The sequence below is a fragment of the Petromyzon marinus genome, chromosome 33 (genome assembly GCF_048934315.1).
Source record: "Petromyzon marinus isolate PM22_M1 ecotype Great Lakes invasive population chromosome 33, UKy_Petmar_22M1.pri1.0, whole genome shotgun sequence".
Lineage (NCBI taxonomy): Eukaryota > Metazoa > Chordata > Hyperoartia > Petromyzontiformes > Petromyzontidae > Petromyzon > Petromyzon marinus.
The window spans coordinates 3,331,571-3,352,660 of record NC_133699.1 but is presented as its reverse complement, the minus strand read 5'-3'; the positions used below and the strand labels follow the sequence as shown (position 1 = coordinate 3,352,660).

At 42.2% G+C, this 21,090-nt stretch overlaps 1 protein-coding gene across 1 annotated transcript in view; it reads left to right on the top strand.

Annotated features, from left to right (window-relative positions):
• XPO5 (exportin 5) overlaps positions 1–18,436 on the top strand; it is a 29,467-nt gene extending 11,031 nt beyond the window's left edge. Inside the window, exons 18-32 of the mRNA XM_076071454.1 lie at positions 179–375; positions 1,992–2,091; positions 2,467–2,648; positions 4,620–4,720; positions 5,167–5,257; positions 5,936–6,073; positions 7,225–7,321; positions 7,576–7,622; positions 12,125–12,213; positions 12,965–13,024; positions 13,141–13,223; positions 13,671–13,778; positions 15,053–15,190; positions 16,447–16,650; positions 17,108–18,436. Of these exons, the coding sequence (XP_075927569.1) occupies positions 179–375; positions 1,992–2,091; positions 2,467–2,648; positions 4,620–4,720; positions 5,167–5,257; positions 5,936–6,073; positions 7,225–7,321; positions 7,576–7,622; positions 12,125–12,213; positions 12,965–13,024; positions 13,141–13,223; positions 13,671–13,778; positions 15,053–15,190; positions 16,447–16,650; positions 17,108–17,260 (1,788 nt within the window). The 3' untranslated portion in view covers positions 17,261–18,436. The remainder of the gene's footprint in view (positions 1–178; positions 376–1,991; positions 2,092–2,466; positions 2,649–4,619; positions 4,721–5,166; positions 5,258–5,935; positions 6,074–7,224; positions 7,322–7,575; positions 7,623–12,124; positions 12,214–12,964; positions 13,025–13,140; positions 13,224–13,670; positions 13,779–15,052; positions 15,191–16,446; positions 16,651–17,107) is intronic.
• Positions 18,437–21,090: the final 2,654 nt, after the last annotated feature.

The following is a 21,090-nucleotide window of genomic DNA, read 5'->3' as shown; positions in this document are numbered from 1 at the left end:
AGATTTGAAGACTCGCGCAATTATGTTTTAGTTTTAAATGTTTCCCTCGTTTTGTGCTCTGCATATTGTATTTGCTCTGCAATAAATTCATTTTGAGTAATCTTATGCTCCGCGTAGGAGGCGTGGTATAAACAATGACGACAATGATGATTCAATGTTTAAAATGTGCCCGTCGCAGCCATGCTTCGAGAGTTTCTGCGAACACCTCCTGCGCCTGCATAAGATGGAAGGCATGACCCAGCTGGAGCGAGTCGCCTTCATGGAGTGCCTCGTCATCATCAGCAACAAGCTATGCAACTACGATCGCCAGCGTGCCTTCCTGGAGCAGATGCTGACCACCCTCATGGCGTTGTGGATGGAGCCTGACATGCAGCAGTGAGTGCTGCTTCTTGTTGGGTTTCCCGGGCATCGCATTTGAGTGAGACACTTACATAGATTCTATACGTAGAAGGACCCTGGTAGAGTAAATGGGGCATTCGCTAACACGTTCATTTCATAACTCTTAAAACGGGTGCATTGCTTGGATAAAGATCGAGTAACATTAATTTACAGTCCTTTTGACAGTCCACTGATGTACAAAGAAGACCTCCCCACCCCATATTGTTCATGGTAACTTTTGTTATTTTTACTTCACAATGCCAATCAGTGTGACTTGATGAAGGGGGTTGCCCAGAACCAGTTCACATATCACTCACCACTGATGTTGGCTGTGACCAGGCGTCAAAATTCTGGTCTCTTGAGTTTATAGCGCAGCGCACCAAAGACCGCACACACCATTACTGCACCCGACTATATTTAGCTAAGTTTTCTTTTAAAAGGAGTAAAACTATTGAGTTAACCATCAAATTATCCTGGGGTTTGTATTGGTGCTGTCATCATTTTTGGTTGCCAGATTTTATAGCGTACCATTGACAAGAGGGTCAAGATAACCTAATGTAGCTTGTTGGAAATATGCTGACATAGCCACAATCCTGTTAGAATAAGTAATATTTCCCATTAACTGATTTGATGACTGACATATAAGTGATACCCATGCACAGTGTGGCGTGTTCTCTTTATTGCTGGGTTGATGCATTTGCCACACCGGAACCTTATTGATTATATACGAAGCTAAATCCCTTTGTTGGCTTCCTTTGAAATTGAGCCTTCCAGAATGCGCCAAAGAGAAAACTATCATGCATTGTGTTGTATCTAAATGACTGGATATGTGTTGGAAGGACACACTTCCTATTATGGCTCGCTGCATGATTGGTTAGTTAGACGATCGGCAGGCTGTGTGTGGTGGGATAAAGTGTGGCTTATTCCCACCTCTTCCAAGATGTTTGTCTTGCGTAGAAGATTTGGCCAAATACCCTCCAAGGGGGCTCTCAAAAACTCCCCTCACGTGGAGACCCTTCCGCCAGTAGCGGTGTGAGCAAGCAATTGCAGGGCTGCACCTTTTACATAATGGGATATGTGTCCTGCGGCTTACGCCTGGCCACCTTTATTATTTTTGCCCCAGCGGTTATAGTGGGTGATAAAGTCTGGCTGCAGAGACCTCCATCTAATTCTCTGTCTGAAAGCGAAAGTCTACCTTACTGTAATGAGGGTGCAAATGCAGTGCATAGCACAGTGGAGGACTCATACATTTTCCTCAACTAGACTGTGTTAATATTTAACTTAACCAGAAACAGATGTTGGTGCTTAAACGTGTAGACAATATGCTGAGGCACATCTGACGTTGTAGGGCCTGTGCATAAATATCCACTGGTGCACTCTTTTATGCTTCACACGTGTACGCATCCCACCTCCGCCGACCCACACTGACTTCGTGGAGAAGCATGGTCAAATCCCCACGACCTGTATGGCTTGAGGATGCACACACTCACCCTTTAGTGGATTTACATAACCGCTGTATATGTACGTACATAAACTTAACTGCATAGACGATTTAGGTTATGTTGTATACGTACACACTTGGTGCTTTCGTTTTGCACCTTCATCTCCAACAGAGCCCTGTGGAGCACAGATGGATTTTTGGCGTACTTTGGATTGGACAAGAGCATTGTGCCGGATGGAATGGAGGACATCGCAGGCCTTCACCGTGGTCAGGTACTTGGTCTTGGACCAAAAGTATTAAAACGTTGCTTGACGACCTCTGCTCACATGCAATAATTTACCTCTTTTGGCAAGTGATGAAACTAACATTTTACATGCCATGTGCTTAATTTTCACACGGAATTACTTTTTTTGCCATTTTAGTGCTTTGTTGTAGAAATTACCCTGCTGAGTCAGCTTTTTAATTTGAGAAAAACTTATATCTCCAATGTAAGGTGTGAATTTACACAACCGTTGTTTCCAGGTGGAATTGTTTCCTGTGTGGCTTAGGGGGAAAAAAAAACATTCCATTGCATGTGTGGGAGGTGCTGTTTCTGTGCACAATGCCCGGCGAGCATTGTCAAGGAATCGTTTGTCGTGCCTTTGCAGCTGGTGTACTGCATGAACATGATGTGCATGCTGGTGAAGCGAGCCAGATGGCCGGAGAGCATAGAGGAGGCGCAGGCTGGCGGTTTCGTGGTTGGCGAAACGCCCTCGGGCGGCCCCGTCTATCGCAACGCGTGCTCCCAGTTTGTTTGCAAGATGCTGGAAAACATGCTGACACTGTCCAGGTGAGGCTTCGCACGTCAAGTCGCACGCAGCGGGTAGTTACACCGGATGCAAATGCTGTGGATGTCACGTGTTTTATACGCCCGTGACCAAATCACCAGAAATGCGCCTGATGTAATCGGATCTCAGAAGCTAAGTAGAGTTCAGCCTGGACAGTGTGCTTGCTTGGGTGACAAACTTACGTAAACAGGTGTTTGGGATGCTGCAGGGCTACTTTGTTGGCAGGAGAGATGATTTACACAAAGTCCATTGTTGGACTGTACTTGTATGTTCCCACGTCAGTGCTCCCTATCTTCACCAACCTGCACTGACCATCATGGTGAGGTAACGTGAAATAACCCCCATTACCCGCACTTTGTGGGGATGCCGTCATGCAGCAATGGTTTGACAAAAGGATTGTACAAGTGCACATGTTATCGTGTAACAGGATATGAAAGTTACATTATCCATCCTAAGACCAAGTATAATTAAACTTGTACAGATAGGCGCACAATAGTCATGCTGTGTGGGCCCAGTGTTTTTATAATGTGGCTGTGATTAGCGGCAAATGCCACTGCTGGTACAGTATTATGCTTGCATTTCAGTATTCAAAAGAGAATAATCGTTTTTGTGAAAAAAGCTAATCAAAAGTTGAAGGATGTGCACGTGTTTCTATTAATCATGAGGATTACTTGACCATACTTCACCACGCCAGTTAGTGCGAGTTGTTGATGAAGGGGTAGCCCAGGTCTAATTCGGATATTGCTCATGCTCTGATGTTGGCTGGTGCCAGGAATCAAACTCAGGTTACCGAGTTCATAGCAGAGTGTATGAACCACCGTGCTCACCATACCACTCGCTCTTTGCGAGCTTGAAATATATATATACAGTGGTACCTCGGAGATCGAACTTAATTCGTTCCAAAACCGTGTTCGAACACTGAATTGTTCGAACACCGAATAAATTTTCCCCATAAAAATGAATGTAAATAGCATTAATTGGTTCCCCACCCAAGGATGCTCCTATTGTGGGCCATTTTTACACAAAGTTTACAATATTAAAATACAGTACAGTACATAAAAGCATACAAAAAAACAAGAAACAGTTATAATTAATAGAATAAATGAAACATTGAACTTCGCTTTATCTGTAGTAAGGAGAGTGGATGGCTTGAGTGGAAGGTGGTGAGGAGGGGAGGAGGAGGTGTCAGTGTTGCTTGGAAGGGGAGTCCCCCTCCATAAAAACGTTGGGTAACTGCCCTTCTGGGGTTCTTTCTTCTCTTTGCCTTTTTCCTAGCACTAACTGTGATTCACTTGAGGGCCTTTTTACTAAAAACTGATCAAGAGAGGATTGTTTCTGCCTCCGCTTTAAGAGTTAACGGGACGATGTTTTGCCGGTCTGCACTGGGCGAGAGCTACGCGTAAACTGGGTCATTCGCCTTTGTCTCGGTCGCCATGGCTACGCGTCTCGGCCCACCCAAACCGGTTCTTTCCGGTTGTTCGACCTCCGAATTTTTGTTCGATGTCCGGGGCAAAAAATGGTCGAAAATTCTGTTCGATCACCGAATTGTTCGAGTTCTGGGGCGTTCGATCTCCGAGGAACCACTGTACGTTATATATACCAAAGCATTGCTGAAATTCTGACATTACCTAACTAAAGCACGCATTGCAAATGCAGCTACCAATACTTGATATATAGTGTATGCCAATAAAAATGTATGATAGCATAAAACCTCGGTTCAATTACTTAATTGGGTAGAGAAAAAAAATCGAATTTCCTATATTGCAGTGCATGGCCAATAACCTATAGTATGCTGAAGGTCACTCTTACATAATTACATTTCTCACACTGTTTAGCCATTGCTGCCTTATGGTGGGACACATCGGCATGACACAGACAGCTGTTCTGGAAACAGCATCCATACTCAGTGGAATTCCAACAGTGTTTTGATTAAAAGGCATTTGGAATGTGTTGTATGTGCGCCTGTGTTGCAGGACTTTTCATTCCTTCTGGCTACCAGAGCAACGTGCCAAGTTAAACAAGGACTATGAACTCGCATTTGAGTGCATGGAATCAGAAAAACATAACCTGCTAGGTTGGTGATTGTGTGCAATTTATTAAGTGTTTGTTTGTGTACCTGACCGAGACCACAGCAAAAATATTTATCGTTATAATTATGAGCTATCTTGCACAATACCACGCGGGAAAATGTTCAGCTTCTTTGCTGCATCGCAATACAGCTCCACCTTTTTTGATTGCCAGCCAACCTTGCCTGCAGGCTTCAAGGACACTAATCAAGATGGGATGATCATATGTTTTATCAAACGTGTTCTATGTAATCATGTCACGCGGTGCTGTTCAAAACTCTAATTGGATACATTTAATGTTAATTTGGTTTGTGCTCTGAGTTATTGGATTATTTGTCCAGACTAGACAATGAATACAAGCATGCATCACAGTGCGCCCTTTAGTACAATATAATAAACAGGATTAATGTGTGTTCTTGTTTGTTTATTTGCCGTTTCATACGGTTGCCTAAAGCCATCCCATTGCCTCTTACTGAGCACCACAAGAAGATCCGAACGCCGCTGGAAAGAATGCAGAGTTTCATCACCACAATGCACGAAAGCTGGTAAATTTCCCTACATCTGCTTCATATTCTCTTCAGTATCCCTTAAAAAAATGTAGGAATGTAATATTTAACGGCGCTAGCTTGTCCGCTTATGGGACGTATAATCCACTCGCAGGAAAAAAGTTAAGATGCTGTGACTATAAACTCATTGGGTCCAGAAAATTTTATGTTGAAAGAGGAATGCTAATGCAGTCAACTGGTGATTATCCAAGGTAATAAAAGGGACGAGGATTTTTATATAGCATCATTCATGAAAAGTGCATCTCACAGCCGCCACACAATCCACAAACACCACACAAACACGGAGGTGCATAGATCTCAAGTTATTTTCGTCAATGGGTGTTTATACATGTGGGAGGTGTTTGTGGTCCACGTGGGCACTGAATTACTGAGTCTCGAAGAGTGAGGAGCAGCTTTTCACTAAAGGGGCATCAGTTAAAGAGGTGAGTGAGCACTGTTAAACCACAACAACCTAGGTAATTCACCAACGAAGTCGGCCGTGAACGGTAGTTTAAAGATAGCATGTACCAGTAGTGAAGCATTGCATGTATTTACAACATTGTGTTGTAATAAAGGAGATTCACATTGGCTATTCAGTTTGCATTATTGTTAAGTGCTTTTAATGCCTCTTTTGTTCTTGATTAATGAAGCATATTTGTGTTCCATCGCATGTGACAGCTACATTATACTGGGCAAAGTAGGGAGTGCCCTCGGACCTGACTTCTACAACATCCCGAATGTGGCGCAGTTGCTGCTGGATTCGGCTCTCTCCCATCTGGACATCTCTACCGAACACCGCCTTCGAGCCCTGCTCAATATCCTTTGCTGCTTCCCCGTGTCGTATGAGTTAACAACTTTACGTTAGTTGTATGCCAATCATTGAAGTCGCTTGTATGTATATATGTTGAACTTCTTTCGCACCGTACGTGCACTGATAATTTTTGAAAATTCAATCATTTTCAGATGTGCGGTGTAAAACTTTGTTACATAAAAAATGTATGCATTCTCGCCAAAAACAAAACTGTTCTGACCGCAAAGGGTGAAAGCCAACCAAGTAATCATTTCTGTACATCAGTTCGTTTGCTCATGAGATATTTTGTACGGTTGGATCAATGTTGACAACATTTTCAGAGGTGGCTCATGACCACAATATCTTGCCTCTGATTGCTTTTTAGATAAAAAGGTCAAAGGGAGGCCAAGGTTATGGCAATATCAAAAGCCTAGCATTCCTGCTTGTACCCACGACATCTGAACCGCTTGATCATTTTGGACAAACTTTTCAGAGACTCCGAGACCACAAATGTCTTGCTTGGAATTGCTTTTCAAAACGTCAAAGGTTAAGGTCACAGTGCTTTTGAGAACTCGCAGGGGGAGAGGTTGCAGTCGTGAGCAAGCAAAATTCCACCTATCCCTCTTTAGTGTAAGTAAATAATGCTCAATGTGGGAGTGTGTGTGTAGCAGTTGTATTGCTGTACGCCTGCTTGCTTTGCACAAGTATCAAATGCTGCCATCTGTAGGAATTGGAAAATCTTGCAGAAGGTATTATTGTTGGCATTGTCAAATATGTACTGCTCTTATATCTGTCTATTTAAACAAGTGTTGGACAGCATTTGGGCGATACAGCAAAATTAATAGTTGTACTATACTCCGATGCTCCCATATGTGTGCTCCCCACTATTGCCCATCTGCACCGACCAGAATGTTGAAGTTTAGTCAAGTAACCGTCGTGACCTACATGGTGCAGGGGAAGCCCTTATTTAATGGTGGATTGAGGAAGGGCTGTGCATGCACTTAACCGTAGAACATTCTTAAGCCCATTCCCGCGCGACGTCACAAGCTCTGTGATGTGCACACGCGTTGGCGCCGTCACTCACTGCATGCACCAGCATGTAGCAACGATGATGGGGAGCGTGAACGTTTTCTGCTGTGCACAACGAGCAGAGCCACTTCCTTGACCGTGCTGCACAGTTCTTTCTGAAGCTGTTCATTCAGACGTGCCCCGCTGAGAGCTACAACTCCGTTCTGATTCCCATCTGTGGACCCGTGTTTTCTGTGATGCTGCAGGTGAGCGGAGTATTAATTAACAAGGCATCCAAAATATGCCCGACACACAACCCTTGCTTTGGCACAAACTGTTGTCTCGTGAAGTTGGTGATTTTAAGAGGTATTTGTCTAACCTCGTTTGTGCAGTCAAATGAAGAAGAAAAACAATTCACCAAAGTGTATTATTAAATTGTCGTCTTGTTTATACTTTGGGTTCCGTGTGTTGTGTGTCGTAAATGCCTAAACGTATATCATGATTCTTTGTTTACCCACAGAAATTGAGCATACTGTGGCAGAACTTGGTCCAAAGGTCAATGGAGAGGTATGTTAAATAAATGGTTAATGAAGCAGTGTCCATTGTTACAATATGCACCCTCCTGTTTGTTCATTGCATTAGAAACTGCAGTCCATAATAGAGGTTTTTTGGGTTAGATCGCATAAATATAAATGTGTCGTTAAGTTCAGTTTAGTTTATTTATTTTGGTATAGCCCTGTGAGCCATTCGGCTCTTGAATCGGGTGCAACCACAACAAACAAAAAAACAAAAACACGAACAAGAAAAACATCTTAAAGTGACTATGTGACTGCAAACAGAAAATCCATGAAAAAAAACAGCAAAATATTCCTGAAAAAAGCACCGTACACCAACGCTGTGTGCAAAAAATCCCAGTGGGATGCAAGTCAAACAACAACCACAATAAAACTTAGATTAAGGCCATCAGTCTAACTCCATACTACAACAAAACAAACATGTCCAAACCAAAAAAGGTTTACGAAATCAAAAAATAAAGCCATAATTGCAACGTAACAGTGATCATAGGGACTGTGACCGAATTTTTACAATAAACTACATAAATAACATGTAACACCAAATCCTAGAGCCATAGCTGGCTGCATGAGTTACTCCACAACAACAGAAGCATCAGTCGGAGTATCAAATTTTTCAATGGACCTTTAAGATCAGCACGCTAAATCAAAATACAGATAATACTTTGCAGCGTCATCCGGAGCGAAACATTTGATTTTATTTTATGCCAATGAATAGCAGTGGCAGCTAGGGGTGTACAACTCTAGAGCAGTTTTGAGAGAAGATCTCATTAAGTACATCGTGAATAAATAAGATCTGGTGCACAAGCCGTCGAACATTGAGATGTTAAGTTTGACCCAATGTAGAGATCACAGTGGTGAGTCCTATATGGGCAGTTCAATGTAAATCTTAAAGCCGAGTGATGGAATCAAGCTTCTTGAGTACAGTACTTGGGGCTGATTTATACACGATGTCACAATAGTCAAGTAGAGGCAGTATGTTAGCTTTTATCAATTCCAAACGGAACATTGGGGGGAAGGAGTGCTTGTGTCCATACAGAAAACCAATTTTTATTTTTGTCTTTTTACCAATATAATCAATGTGATTTTCAAAATTCAGTTTTGAATCCAGGATGACCCCAAGATACTTATAGATCTTGACTTGCTCTATTTGATAATTATTTATGAAATGTAATTGGGGAAAATAACTTCCTGCTTTAGTCCTGGTGAGAAGCATAGCACCTTGGTTTTGGAGGTATCCAGGACTAGTTTAAAAGCAACTAGCTGATGTAGTTTGTTGAAATCACCCTGTAGCTTAGCAATCACGTCATCCGGAGAGCGGCCAGCAGTAATCAGTATCGTGTCATCTGCAAAAATATTTACCCTGGAATTATCCAGGTCAGTGCCCAAGTCATTGACATAAAGAGAGAACAAAAGGGGGCCGAGGATGGAACCCTGTGGAACCCCTTTTGTTATCTTAACACTGTTTGATCTCCAACCATCTGTGAATACAGTTTGGGTGCGAGAAAAGAGGTAATTTTGTAACAATTTTACTGAGTTTTCGGAAAAACCGAGTCAACTTCGTTTACTAAGCAAGGTTTTGTGGTCTACTCTATCAAAAGCTTTGGACAGGTCTAGAACAAGACAGGCGCAGTACTGCTTATTATCAAGGTTACTGTAAATGTGATTCAGAGAGTCTAATGCAGCAGATGTGGTGCTGTATTTTTTTTGGAACCCAGATTGTTTTAGATGTAGTAGATTATTGGTGGACAGGAAACTGCTAATTTGGTAGTTCAATAACTTTTCAAAAATTTTCATCAACGCGGACAAAATTGAGATAGGTCGGTAGTTATTTGGATCATCTTTAGGGCCCTGTTTGTGAAGTGGACGGACATAGGAATGTTTCCATTCTAGAGGAACTGATGCTTCTTTGATGGACAGGTTGAAAATATGGGCTATAGGTTTGTGTATTAGGTGACCAACAGTTAGTAGAGCAAAGACGGGAATACTATCTGCTCTGGTAGAGGAAGGACCCTTTGAGGTAGGACAGTTATTTCAGAACATTACTTTCGTGGATTGGCTGGAAACTAAATTCGTTTAATGTTTGGACAGGGGTGTAGGCATTTCATGAGCAGGGGTGACTCCCAGTTATTTTTTGGGGATCTGAAAAATATTCCCCATTTCGGTTAAGTTGTCTGTTTTGGATGCCTTTTTGATACATTTGATTGTTTTCCAGAAAATCCTGGCATTTCCATGTGATTCCAGGAGAGTGGAGGAAAAGTAGGCATTTTTTGCATGCCGTATTTTTTTGATGCATCTATTCCTTAAAATCCTGTATTCTAGCCAGTCATTGACCAAATTACTTTTCTGAGCACATGCCCAAGCCTTGTCCCTAGTTTTCATTAGCTTTGTAATCAAAGGATCAAACCATGGTGGGCGGTTGCCTTTAGTTTTAAATCTAACCAACGGAGCATGTTTGTTAAGAATTTGGAGAAACGTGTACCTGAAGGTCTCCCAAGCCAGAGTCAGGTTGGGGATATCACGGACCTTGTCAATATCCGAGTGAAGTACATCATAAGTAAATGCCTGAGTGCTGAAGTGTCTCAGAGTGCTTCTCAACCAATTTAGGGGGGGCTTTGGGTCTGGCTGATGATCTTACCCCAAAAATGAAGGAGTGATCACTAAGGTTATTACCCAGAACACCAGTCAATGTGAAATTGTGAGGGGCATTTGTCAATAGGACGTCAAGCAGAGATGACTGTCCCAGATTTTTTAGGTTGGGTCTTGTGGGGACATTTATTAATTGAAACAGGTTAAATTAATCTGCAAAATTTGTGACCACGGCCGGCGGGTTTAACCAATTCCAATTTCGATTACCCACTAAAACTATTTCACCTTTAGGGAGGCCCCCAAAATGCTCTCTCAGTGCAGATGCAGCTTCAACATCCTTCCCACTATGCGGTCGATAGCAGCACACTACCAATATCTGTTGATTATTTGGGAGAGTTATTCTGAGAGCCAGACCTTCAAAGCAACATTTTTTAAACAAGGAGTGAGCTAGTGAACATGCAATAGTATTACGAACATAGATGGCAATTCCACCTCCTTTAGATCCTTGGTCAAGCCGAAAAAGGTTGTAGTTGTCAATCGTAATCTGCAAGTCATTGACGGCAGGAGTGAGAAATGATTCTGTTAGGCAAAAAATGTCCGGGTCAAGATTTGCCACTTCTAGTTTTAGTTGACTTCATTTAATCACATGCCCTCTGATGTTGACATGTAGAACACCAACACCTTTCCTGCCAGAAAAATCTACAGAATTATACGAGTTCTTTTCATTTGGGCGAGGATGAAGCTCAATACCACCCAGAAATAAGAAAAGTAGAATTAATAGTTTTCACAAGTATTTTCTGTGAAAGGGATGAAGAGCGGCAAACCTTGGACGGAATAGCAGTAGCTCGCAGATGGTGTTATTTTTAAGAGCAGAATAAAGTTTGGAAGGAGTGCTGGTGAAGTAATGGGACAAAGATAGGGTTTAAAAGGATACAATGATGGAGTATAGAAGTGTCTATGAGCTGTTTCATTAGCAGGTGTAGTGACAAATCGAGCAACAAGTATGGACGCAAAGTAACGAGGGTAGCTGTTTGGAGAGTTGACTGGCACTAGATATGGCCGGGAGGGACAGCAGTAGGATACACAGCAGGATAATTGCCATCTCTAAAATATCCGGGGTACACACATATCCGGGGTGGTTTAACCTACCACCACCCGACACAGCCAATTAGTAAGGTGGTGGCTGATTTAACGACACATTTATATTTAGGCGATATCACGCAAAAAAACCTCTTGTGGATAATATCGGTCGCGAAAGCCTACGTGTTAAATAAGCCGTAGTGGTATCTATCCCTGGCAAAGACCAACAACATTTTAACGTGGATTACGGCTCCTAAAGCACGCTGCAGATAATGAGCATGCCGGATTTGTTCCGTGGCTTAAACAACTATTCGATATTGGGGAAATCATATTTCCTGTTAAGAAAAGCAAGTGGGCCTGAACAGGGACACATCGCTGGAAAGGACGATTGGCCGATCATTAAGAATGATGACAGATCCCTCCCCCATCCCCACCCTTTTCCCCCTTTTGTTCCTCTTCGCCATATATAAAAAAAAAATCTACATTCCCGATTGCGGTCCCTGTGCGAGTTGCGGCAGTGAGCTCGCTTTTCTCCCTGAGCACCGTTTCGGGGCTTCTGTCTGTATCCGGCCTCTCTTGTCAAGTAAAAAAAAACAACTAAATAAAGATGACAGATTGGCAGCTGTGAACATCCCCAAGAACGTGAGCGCATCGTGGAGGTGGAGTGATGAGGTCAACTCGTGCTCGAGCTGGATGTTTGAATCTCGCGACTGAGTAATGACCTTAGGGAGGCCTTCATCCAGCAGTAGATTGAGCATCATCACTGTTGATGTAACTTAATTATTGATGACTGTCTGTGTCATTTTCGTAATGCGTTTCGAAAAAAAGTTCCGAGGAGGATCGTGCGGATGATGCCCAGGAGGTTCTGGAGGATCAGCTGACGCGGTTGGTGACACGCGAATACTTGGAGATCCTCTGTGAGTCCTAATTCAAATCATTTTTACTACGTTGCTACATTTTATGTTTTATGCCAGTGGTTCTTAACCTTTACTGCAGCCTTACACCCCTTTGGTTCTCAATCGTAAAAAAAAAAGTATGTTAATAAATAGAGGTTTGAAATAAAGTCATTGTACGTACGTGCCTGTGCTTAATTTGTTTCGAAGATTTACGTTCGAAAAACAATCTGGCTATGTCTCGCACCCCTAGAAGGGCATCTTGCACCCCCAGGGGGTGCGTGCACCCCAGGTTAAGAACCACTACTTTTAAGCAGATGGCCCTGAGTAGATCTGTTATGGCCCTTAAGATAATCATCAGCAACTCGCATCAGTCAAGCGACTACTGTGGCCTTAAAATTGTAACGTAAGAAATGCACGACATATTCTTTGGTTAAATTTCGATTTAAAGCTTTCGTGACTGCAGGGATTCATCTTCTTGGTTCTTTCGGTAAAGTCACGTAGAATGGAAATAAAATAATATAAAAATAAAATAAAAATTAAACACATTTTATTTTATTATATTTTATTATTTTATTTCCATTCTACATGACTTTACCGAAAGAACCAAGAAGATATTCTTTGGTTCTTTCGGTAAAGTCTCTACCGAAAGAACCAAAGAATGAATTCCTGCAGTCACGAAAGTTTTAAATAAAAAAAATGCACGACAATTCCTGTTATCTGGCCATTGCTGACTGTAATTCTGCTCTGACTATTCCGTCGATTTCTTGTGCAGGCGCTTGTGTCAGTGTGAAAAAATCTGCAGAGCTGCCGACCACTATGGAGAATATGGATGGTGCGTTTTGAATAAAACATTTCACTTTTGTATAGTTCAATGAGCATTGTTTATACGGTTTATTCTATCCCTCTTTATTAGCTATCAGCTGACTGCTGTGTTTTTTCTTTGTTCAGAGGATGAGGTCATGGCGATAGAGGCTGCCCCAAGTGAATCTGATGAAATTAGTGAACTGGGGAAGGGGCTGATCATGAATGAGGTATGTACAAATCTACGCACATAAATGTGAATGCAATGCAGTATTAATGTATTGTGACAATGTCATAGTCCATAGCAGGGCTGGCCAAATCATGGCTTATGAGCCGCATGCAGATATTGGGCAGTTTAATTATAGCCCATGAGAAGCGGCTCATTTTATTTTGAACACATTGTTTGAAACGGGGAAAAATCTGCAAAAGAAAAGTGACCCGGGGCAGTTGTCCCTGACAGCTTCCATGAGTTATCCTTCAGATTTCCAAATTTTAAAAACTCCGCAGCCGACCAGTGCGAGCGAATCAGCCATGTGACCACCGTGTGCGTCTTGTGGCCCTCGGCCATGTGAGGATTTTGATATGCGGCTCGTAAGGCTAGGAAGTTTGACCACCACCTGGTCCCATAGTGTGTTGTTGTTGTTGTTGTTTTACAACATGGTTCTCTTGTGCAATAGGAGGCCTGCCAAGCTATCCTCTTGAGTGCATTCACTGCCCTCTCCTGGAATGACACTCCCACCTGTCACAAGGCTGCCACCCACCTCTGCTGGCCGGTCCTCAAGCAGGTGAAAACAGTGATGTGTCTTGGGAATGCTTTCAGTCATAGTAATGACTGTTGGGTTAATTGCACGCAAACATTTATATGGCCATTCTTCACCAGCACATGATGTGCTTTGATGAAGGGCCATTGCCCGATATGTCGCCTATGATATATTTTTTTAAAATAAAATTTTAAAGGCGTATTATTGACTGCCAACCCAGAATCACTTGTTATGTTAATAACATATAGAGGGTGATGGATTTGTAGAAATACCCCACTGATTTGTAATGACTCTCTGAATTTATTCTCAACGGGTAGTTGAATAGTACAATTGGGATTGCTCCTTATCTTAACAGAGGAGAGGGATAAAATATGTATGAGTGCATTTAGATTGGTCGGACACATGCAGAGGCTTTGTTATAAATGAAATACACTTTTTACTCTATCATTTACATAGTTTGTGTAGAGTAGTTACAACTGGGTCACTCTCTAGTACTGCATTAATCGTCTGAGATGCTGTAATGAATGGTAAATTAGTCATAAAAAGCGCACTAAATTTCGATTTAAAGCTTTCGTGACTGCAATGATTCATCTTCTTTGGTTCTTTCGGTAAAGTCACGTAGAATGAGATTAAAATAATAAATTGATAAAATAAAATAACACAATAATATTCTCACGACGTTTCGGCCACAACACAAGCGGCCTTCATCAGGTGAAGGGACGAGACTGTCTGGTAGGACAGCGCTGGAGTGAAAGAGCCACGTTCAGATCACGACCTTTAAGCCTCAACTTTAGCAACACGGATAGCTACGGGCCCCGTTCAGACGGACGAGTTCATCCATGGTCGGAACAGAGGAGGGGGAGAGAGACAGCTGCGAGGCGCTATTATACTCCATGTTGTATCAATTTATTATTTTAATCTCATTCTACGTGACTTTACCGAAAGAACCAAAGAAGAAAAAAGCGCACTAATTTAGAATCTTGCATTGATTTGGTTTCCTGCGGGTGACCTATGGTTGACCTATAAAACTGGTCAGAACTAAGTTGCTTTTACAGATAACCATTCGGTTGCTGGTCAGACATGATGCGATGAATATAGCCCAAGCAGCTAGCCGTAAAAACGACTTGGTTTCAACTCGCTTTGCGGGTTACCCGTGGGTACCTGCGGATAACCGACCTGACAGGGCACTCTACAAAAGTAACACCCGCACCTCCGATTAGCACGGTTGGCTACGTACGGTGCAAAATAAGTTCAACATACATACATAAAACACCTAACCACTATGCTTGCTCTCACAGGCAGCACAGCACTCGCTATCACCGGAAGCAATGGTGTGGTGCTTCACAGCTGTTCTGCGGGGGCTGGAAGTGCATGGTCAACACGACTGCAGTCAGTCCATACTGGTGAACCTGGCTTTCCAGATTTATGAGAACATGGTGAGTGGCTGCGGTGCCTGTGTACACCATAACCTTGCCTATCGAGGGTTTTCCTGTCGCGGATTTGACTTTTCGCGCCAAATTTATTGAGTTACAGCTGGTCGATCGCTCCCCTGTAGCTCGACCATTCCTGGTTGACCACGGGATTCCTGTACACATTGTAAGTGCGCTTTTCGCAATGATGCTTCCACGGAAAAATATACACGCCGTTTTGTCTCAAACGCAATTCATCACCGGTCTCATTTCACGTGCTCCCAGTGAGGCAGTGAGGTTCAGCCGTGTGATTTTTATTACATTTTCATACAGTACCCTTATTGATTATTTTGCAATGGCCCCTGAAAAAAAATGAATTGGTAGTGAATCTAGTGAAAAGAAGCAGAGGAAGGTGATGTCTCTTAGCAAGAAAGTTGAATTCCATGACAGCCTTGCGAAAGGTGAGTGCTGCATCATTAACTTGATCTTCATTTTCAGGTTTGCATTTATTGATGTGTACAGAACAGTACTGTACACTACATTTTCTCTACGAGTTATATGTAATACTTTCTGTTTCATGTTTGGGGTAATGTAGAGGGACATGAAACAAAAGGGGAGGGGGGTGTCGTATTGCAGAACGTGAATCAATCTTTAGTTTTCCTATTTGTCTTTGAGTTTGCGGATCGCGGATTTGCCGATTGCGGCTATTTTAAAAACCCATCAACTCACAACAGTTCAGAACCAAGTGTAATGACAGGTGGCTGGCTGGATTAGAACTCGGCTCGGTCACCTGACCTCTGAACCACATGGCCAATTTAGGACTGTGTATATATTTGTCACCAGAATGTTTTTTTGAGAATTCATTATTTGCCATTATTCCTTGCGACCAGCTTCCTAGCATAGTGTAGATTCATTTATATTGGCTTGCCATGCCACAGACTTCTCTTTAGAAATGCACCCTTTCTTCTGTATTAGTGTTGCTCAATAGAACACACTGATGCATCGCGGTTGCAAGTCGTTTATCAGTCTTGTAGCCCCTGAAACCATTCTTCTCATCAACTCATCTCATCTCACTTCTGCTGTACAAATGGCGAATTCTTTGTTCAGCGCCTTAATCAAGGCCCTATATAAATTCAAATAACTAAAATTTAAATAATCGTTCAGCTGTGAAATGTAACTTTCTTGCAAGTTCATCACTTAAGATTGCACAATTTGTTTTAGCTGTAGTTGCTTCCTAAAATGATATCCATGTGAAACCCATCTCTCAAACCCTGTTTTTCCAGCGGCCCCGCTTCACCGAGCTGAACGCCATAATGAACCAAATCCCCAACATCTCGGCAGACACCCTCAGCATGTACGAGCAGAAGCTGATCGGCGATCTGATGGCTCCTGAAGGGCCCCCGGGGCCCGTTGGACCCAACGCTGTGAAGCAGGCCGAGAGGCGACGCAAGGACACTTTCAAGAAGCTGATTGCTGGCGTCATTGCGGTTGGTTACAACTTGAATTGTTTTTATTCGTTCATTCTCTTTCTCTCCTGTACTTGTATTTTAGTCTTAGTCGATCTTTTTTGCCGTTGCAAAATCTGCATTTTATTTCTGTTGCGTTTTGTTTTTGTGCTTTACTGCATGTTGTACATATGTTGAACTTCTTTCGCACTGTACGTAGCTAATTGGGCATGATGGCTGATGTTTTGCCGCATGTCCTGGGAACTACAGAAACCTCTAATTGTAGAAGCTCCTGGTATGTAGAGCAATACGTTGGACATCATGCCAAACACGTGCTCCAATCCGAAAACACGAGCTATAAAGCATAACCGTGAATATCAATGCAGTGGGGATTTTGGCGTATTTTTTTTTTCCGTGTGCTTTGCTCTTTTATCTTTTCACACTTGTATCATGACCCTGCCGCTGTTAACCTGTTTCCATGTCTGCTCACGGCTTGCAGAAGGACATCGGACAGAAGTTCCGCAACGAAATTCAGATCCGTGACCTGCCGCGGTTATTTCAGCGGCAAAAGCGGACCGTAAGTATTGAAGACCAGGAGAAAAGTGACATTGGCATCATGGCACTCTTTGTTCCTCAGGCCCAGTCTATATAACTACCACTTGGCTTAACCTAAATGCACATGGGGTATATATATATCTTAATTTTATTTTGTGTGGTTCGTTCTTTGGGTAATTATATTAACTAAAGTAAAAATTACTCGCTGATTAAAATGTAATGCTGCAAACGAGCTCATTCATTTCACACACATGAACAGCGTTTTGATTAAATTAAGTACTCTTGTTTATCTGATTGCCATCAGCACCGCCATACACCTACACTCATGACTGGGTTCATAAATGTCTAATAAAGGCTTTTGATTAAAAGTTAAAATTTTTGGTGTAATAGTTGTCATCGAATCAGCTTAATAATGGTTACAAGCCACTTATGGCCAACACAGATTCCTAATGGCTACTTATTCTTTATTTCTTAATCATAAACCACCAGTCGTCTTAAGTCCACATTAACTCAATCTTTATATGGTAACCCACCATACTATTGTTTTACCTATACTTTCTCAGACATTGATATAATTTATGACGTTCTGGAGAGCATGACCAAGTGTGCACACTCTCCTTAAACAATGTCTGCTTAGACATGCTATGTAGCCCAGGCATTTTAACTGGGAAGATGATATAAATAGCAGTGTTAGTATTGTTTTGCCTAAGTTATGAAATTCAAAACGAAGGAACATTTTATAAGGTTGATGCTGCAGCTTTTTTTATTCCCTTTCATACTGTACTGTCCTGCCCTAAACCCAAAATGTAAGTGACCTTTAATTATTGATTTACGCGTTAAATTTTATGTATTTGTCTGTCACTTGCATTTTTAAGGGGTGTAAAGAGCTTAAACTATGAGATGATGCTTCAATCTTTAAAAATAAAATCTTATTTTTTTGTTTGATACAGTTGTGTTAGTCTTATTAAAACTTGACTCATTAGTGTTTGGAAAACATCGTGTACAAATTTACAAGCGTGCTGTGACAGGTGATAAGTATACATTTGTATTTTTTATATGTAGGAGCCAATTGTGTAGTTGTAATAGCCCATTATTTTAGTGCGCCACATTTTTTATATGTGCGTTGCCATTTAGTGTTGCCCTCACGAATGAAGCCGTTACTTGGTTTCTCAAATAAAAAAAAGTGGCACAGTTACGATTTGGAGACTTTCCATATCCGTTTACTGACACTGTTGTTCTTTGAAATCAATAAATGATGTCGATGTATTATCCACACGTGGCCTCGAGATGCACTCATTCCGCACTTCATCGCATCTTGTAAACAGTACTCACAATTTTAGTCTGGTAGTGATGGGGAAGCATTTAACGTTAACAAAACCAAGATTAAAATTTTATTTTTTCCATTGCCAAATTCTGCCCTCATTGCAAGACTTGCTGGAGTTTGGTTGAAGTATGAAATTCATACCTTATTTGGAACAATCTACAGTACTGTATTTCTAACGTGCTGGTGAAAATATAGTCTCCAACTTTGAATTTCTAGATTCTTGATTGCCCCAGAATGGTCTCATATATGCATTGTTTGTGCAATAACATGATATAAACACCATACTTTACTACACTAGCCTATGCAGGTTGGTGAAGGGACTGCTTGGGCACAGTTCAGATATCACCACTGAGCCGTGACCAGGAATCAAACCCGGGTGCCCTAGGTATAAAGTGCAGTCCATCAAACACTGTGCCGCCATCCCATAACATTCTGCGTTTTCGAATTCGCTTTGTTTCACAGTGCACATATCTTGTTAAACGGCAGTGCTAATTGCAACGGATATCCTTTTAAACGCACACGGACATCATTGGTGAGTGATATCAATTAGCGTGAAGCGTTACGTTCAAACAACGTTTATGGGCCATGACCAACAAGGTATGGGGGAGGAGGATTTAACTCTTCAATGGACTGACAAACTGCAATTAGGGGTGTGGAAAGGAGAGCAGGTTGCAGTGCATTTAAAAAAGCTAAATGGATAATGAAAACCAATGTACCTGGACACTTCAACAGGTGTATACAGTACTACTAAACTAATAAAATAAAACTTGCCGTTTTCAACCAAATTGAGGTTACATCACATTTTAGAAACCCAAATTAACTGTGATACAGTATAACATTTAAACCCCATGAAACTCAAATATACTTGACTGGTACAGTATAGTACTGGCCAAACATCGCAAATGCAGAATAATTACCTGAACATTACTTAATTGTGCATTACAGAAGAGGAATCTGATGAGCTATAAAGTTATTTCCCACTTATCCAATAGGGGTTGGTCAGAACGTTACAATACAAAAGCGCGATAGGAGTGCAAAGTATAGGAACGGTAGGCATATCGCTAAAACATGTAGTGGGTTAAATTCAGGCGCACACTGGAACTTTGGAGGCAATACTTATCTAAACACAACAGGTAACTCTTAACATTAACAGGATAACGACAGAGGGTGGTGGTAACCACCGTTCCTAACTTGACTAACACACGGGGATACTACATTTCTGGACCGGAGACCGAGGATCGTTCATGGTGGTTTCATCCCAGAGTTGACCCAGCAGAACAGAACATCCCAGAGTTGACCCAGCAGTACAGAACATCCCAGAGTTGACCCAGCAGTACAGAACATCCCAGAGTTGACCCAGCAGTACAGAACATCCCAAAGTTGACCCAGCAGTACAGAACATCCCAGAGTTGACCCAGCAGTACAGAACATCCCAGAGTTGACCCAGCAGTACAGAACATCCCAGAGTTGACCCAGCAGTACAGAACATCCCAGAGTTGACCCAGCAGTACAGAACATCCCAGAGTTGACCCAGCAGAACAGAACATCCCAGCTCTCTGTCCACGCCCCGCTTCTTTTCACCACCCCGGCATGGCCGGCTCCGCCGCAGGCCAGGATTGGGAAGGCTCAAACCGCAACCACGTGACCCCCCCTGGGGTTCCTGGCCCCCCTTTATCCGGTCACGTGTCCTGTTGGGTTCACGCAGAGTGTCACGGCCCGACTCGACCCCCGTGACACCTGCCTAGAGCCCCCAGACCGAGCCAATGCGGTAGTGTCGTTCTACTACGCTACACATATGCAAATAAAACTACACTGTTATTCCACCAGGCGTAGCAAAATCGTTCCCCCGACTGCGAGTACATTATAGGACCCGAGTCGTAAAAGTGACTTTGCACAGTAGTTAACGCTTATAAAAACATCCAAATGGAATTCCGGTATGTGGTTAGTAGGTGGGGATCCTCCCCACCCCACACGACACGCTGTATAATAAAGGTTTATTTGAGTTAGATCGTGTAAATATAAATGTGTCGTTAAACCCACCGCAGCCAATGCTGTTTTGTACCTAGGAACATAAAACAATGATGAGCTCCTCACGTAAGGTCTGGCATGCCGTGGTGTCAACAGATCCAACAAATCCTCTGCCGAATTGGAACTAAGGACATTTTAAATAAACAAAGCCTGGTGAATAATTCTGCGATCATGGAGGGATGTTAGGTCAATCTCTATATATAGGTAACAATGATGAGTTTTATAAGGGGCATCCAGAGCAAATCTTTGAGCCGAATGATATATTGGGTTGAGCTTATTTAGCAATGAATTTTATGCAGACTGATAAACAATGTCACAGTAATCAAATAAAGGCAGTATAGTAGCTCTATCAACTCGAGACGAAGTTTAGCTGGGAAACAATGTTTTTGCCTATAAAGAAAGCCAGTTTAAATTTTTACGTTTTTTTCCAGCATGATCAATAGGCTCAATGGAACGTAAGTTTTGAATCTATTAGCCCAAGGTAATTCGTTTGTCCACCTGTTCAATGAATTTGTTTTCAAGCGTATATAATGGGGGAAGAACTGCAGGTTGTCTTTATCTTTGAGAGAAACATT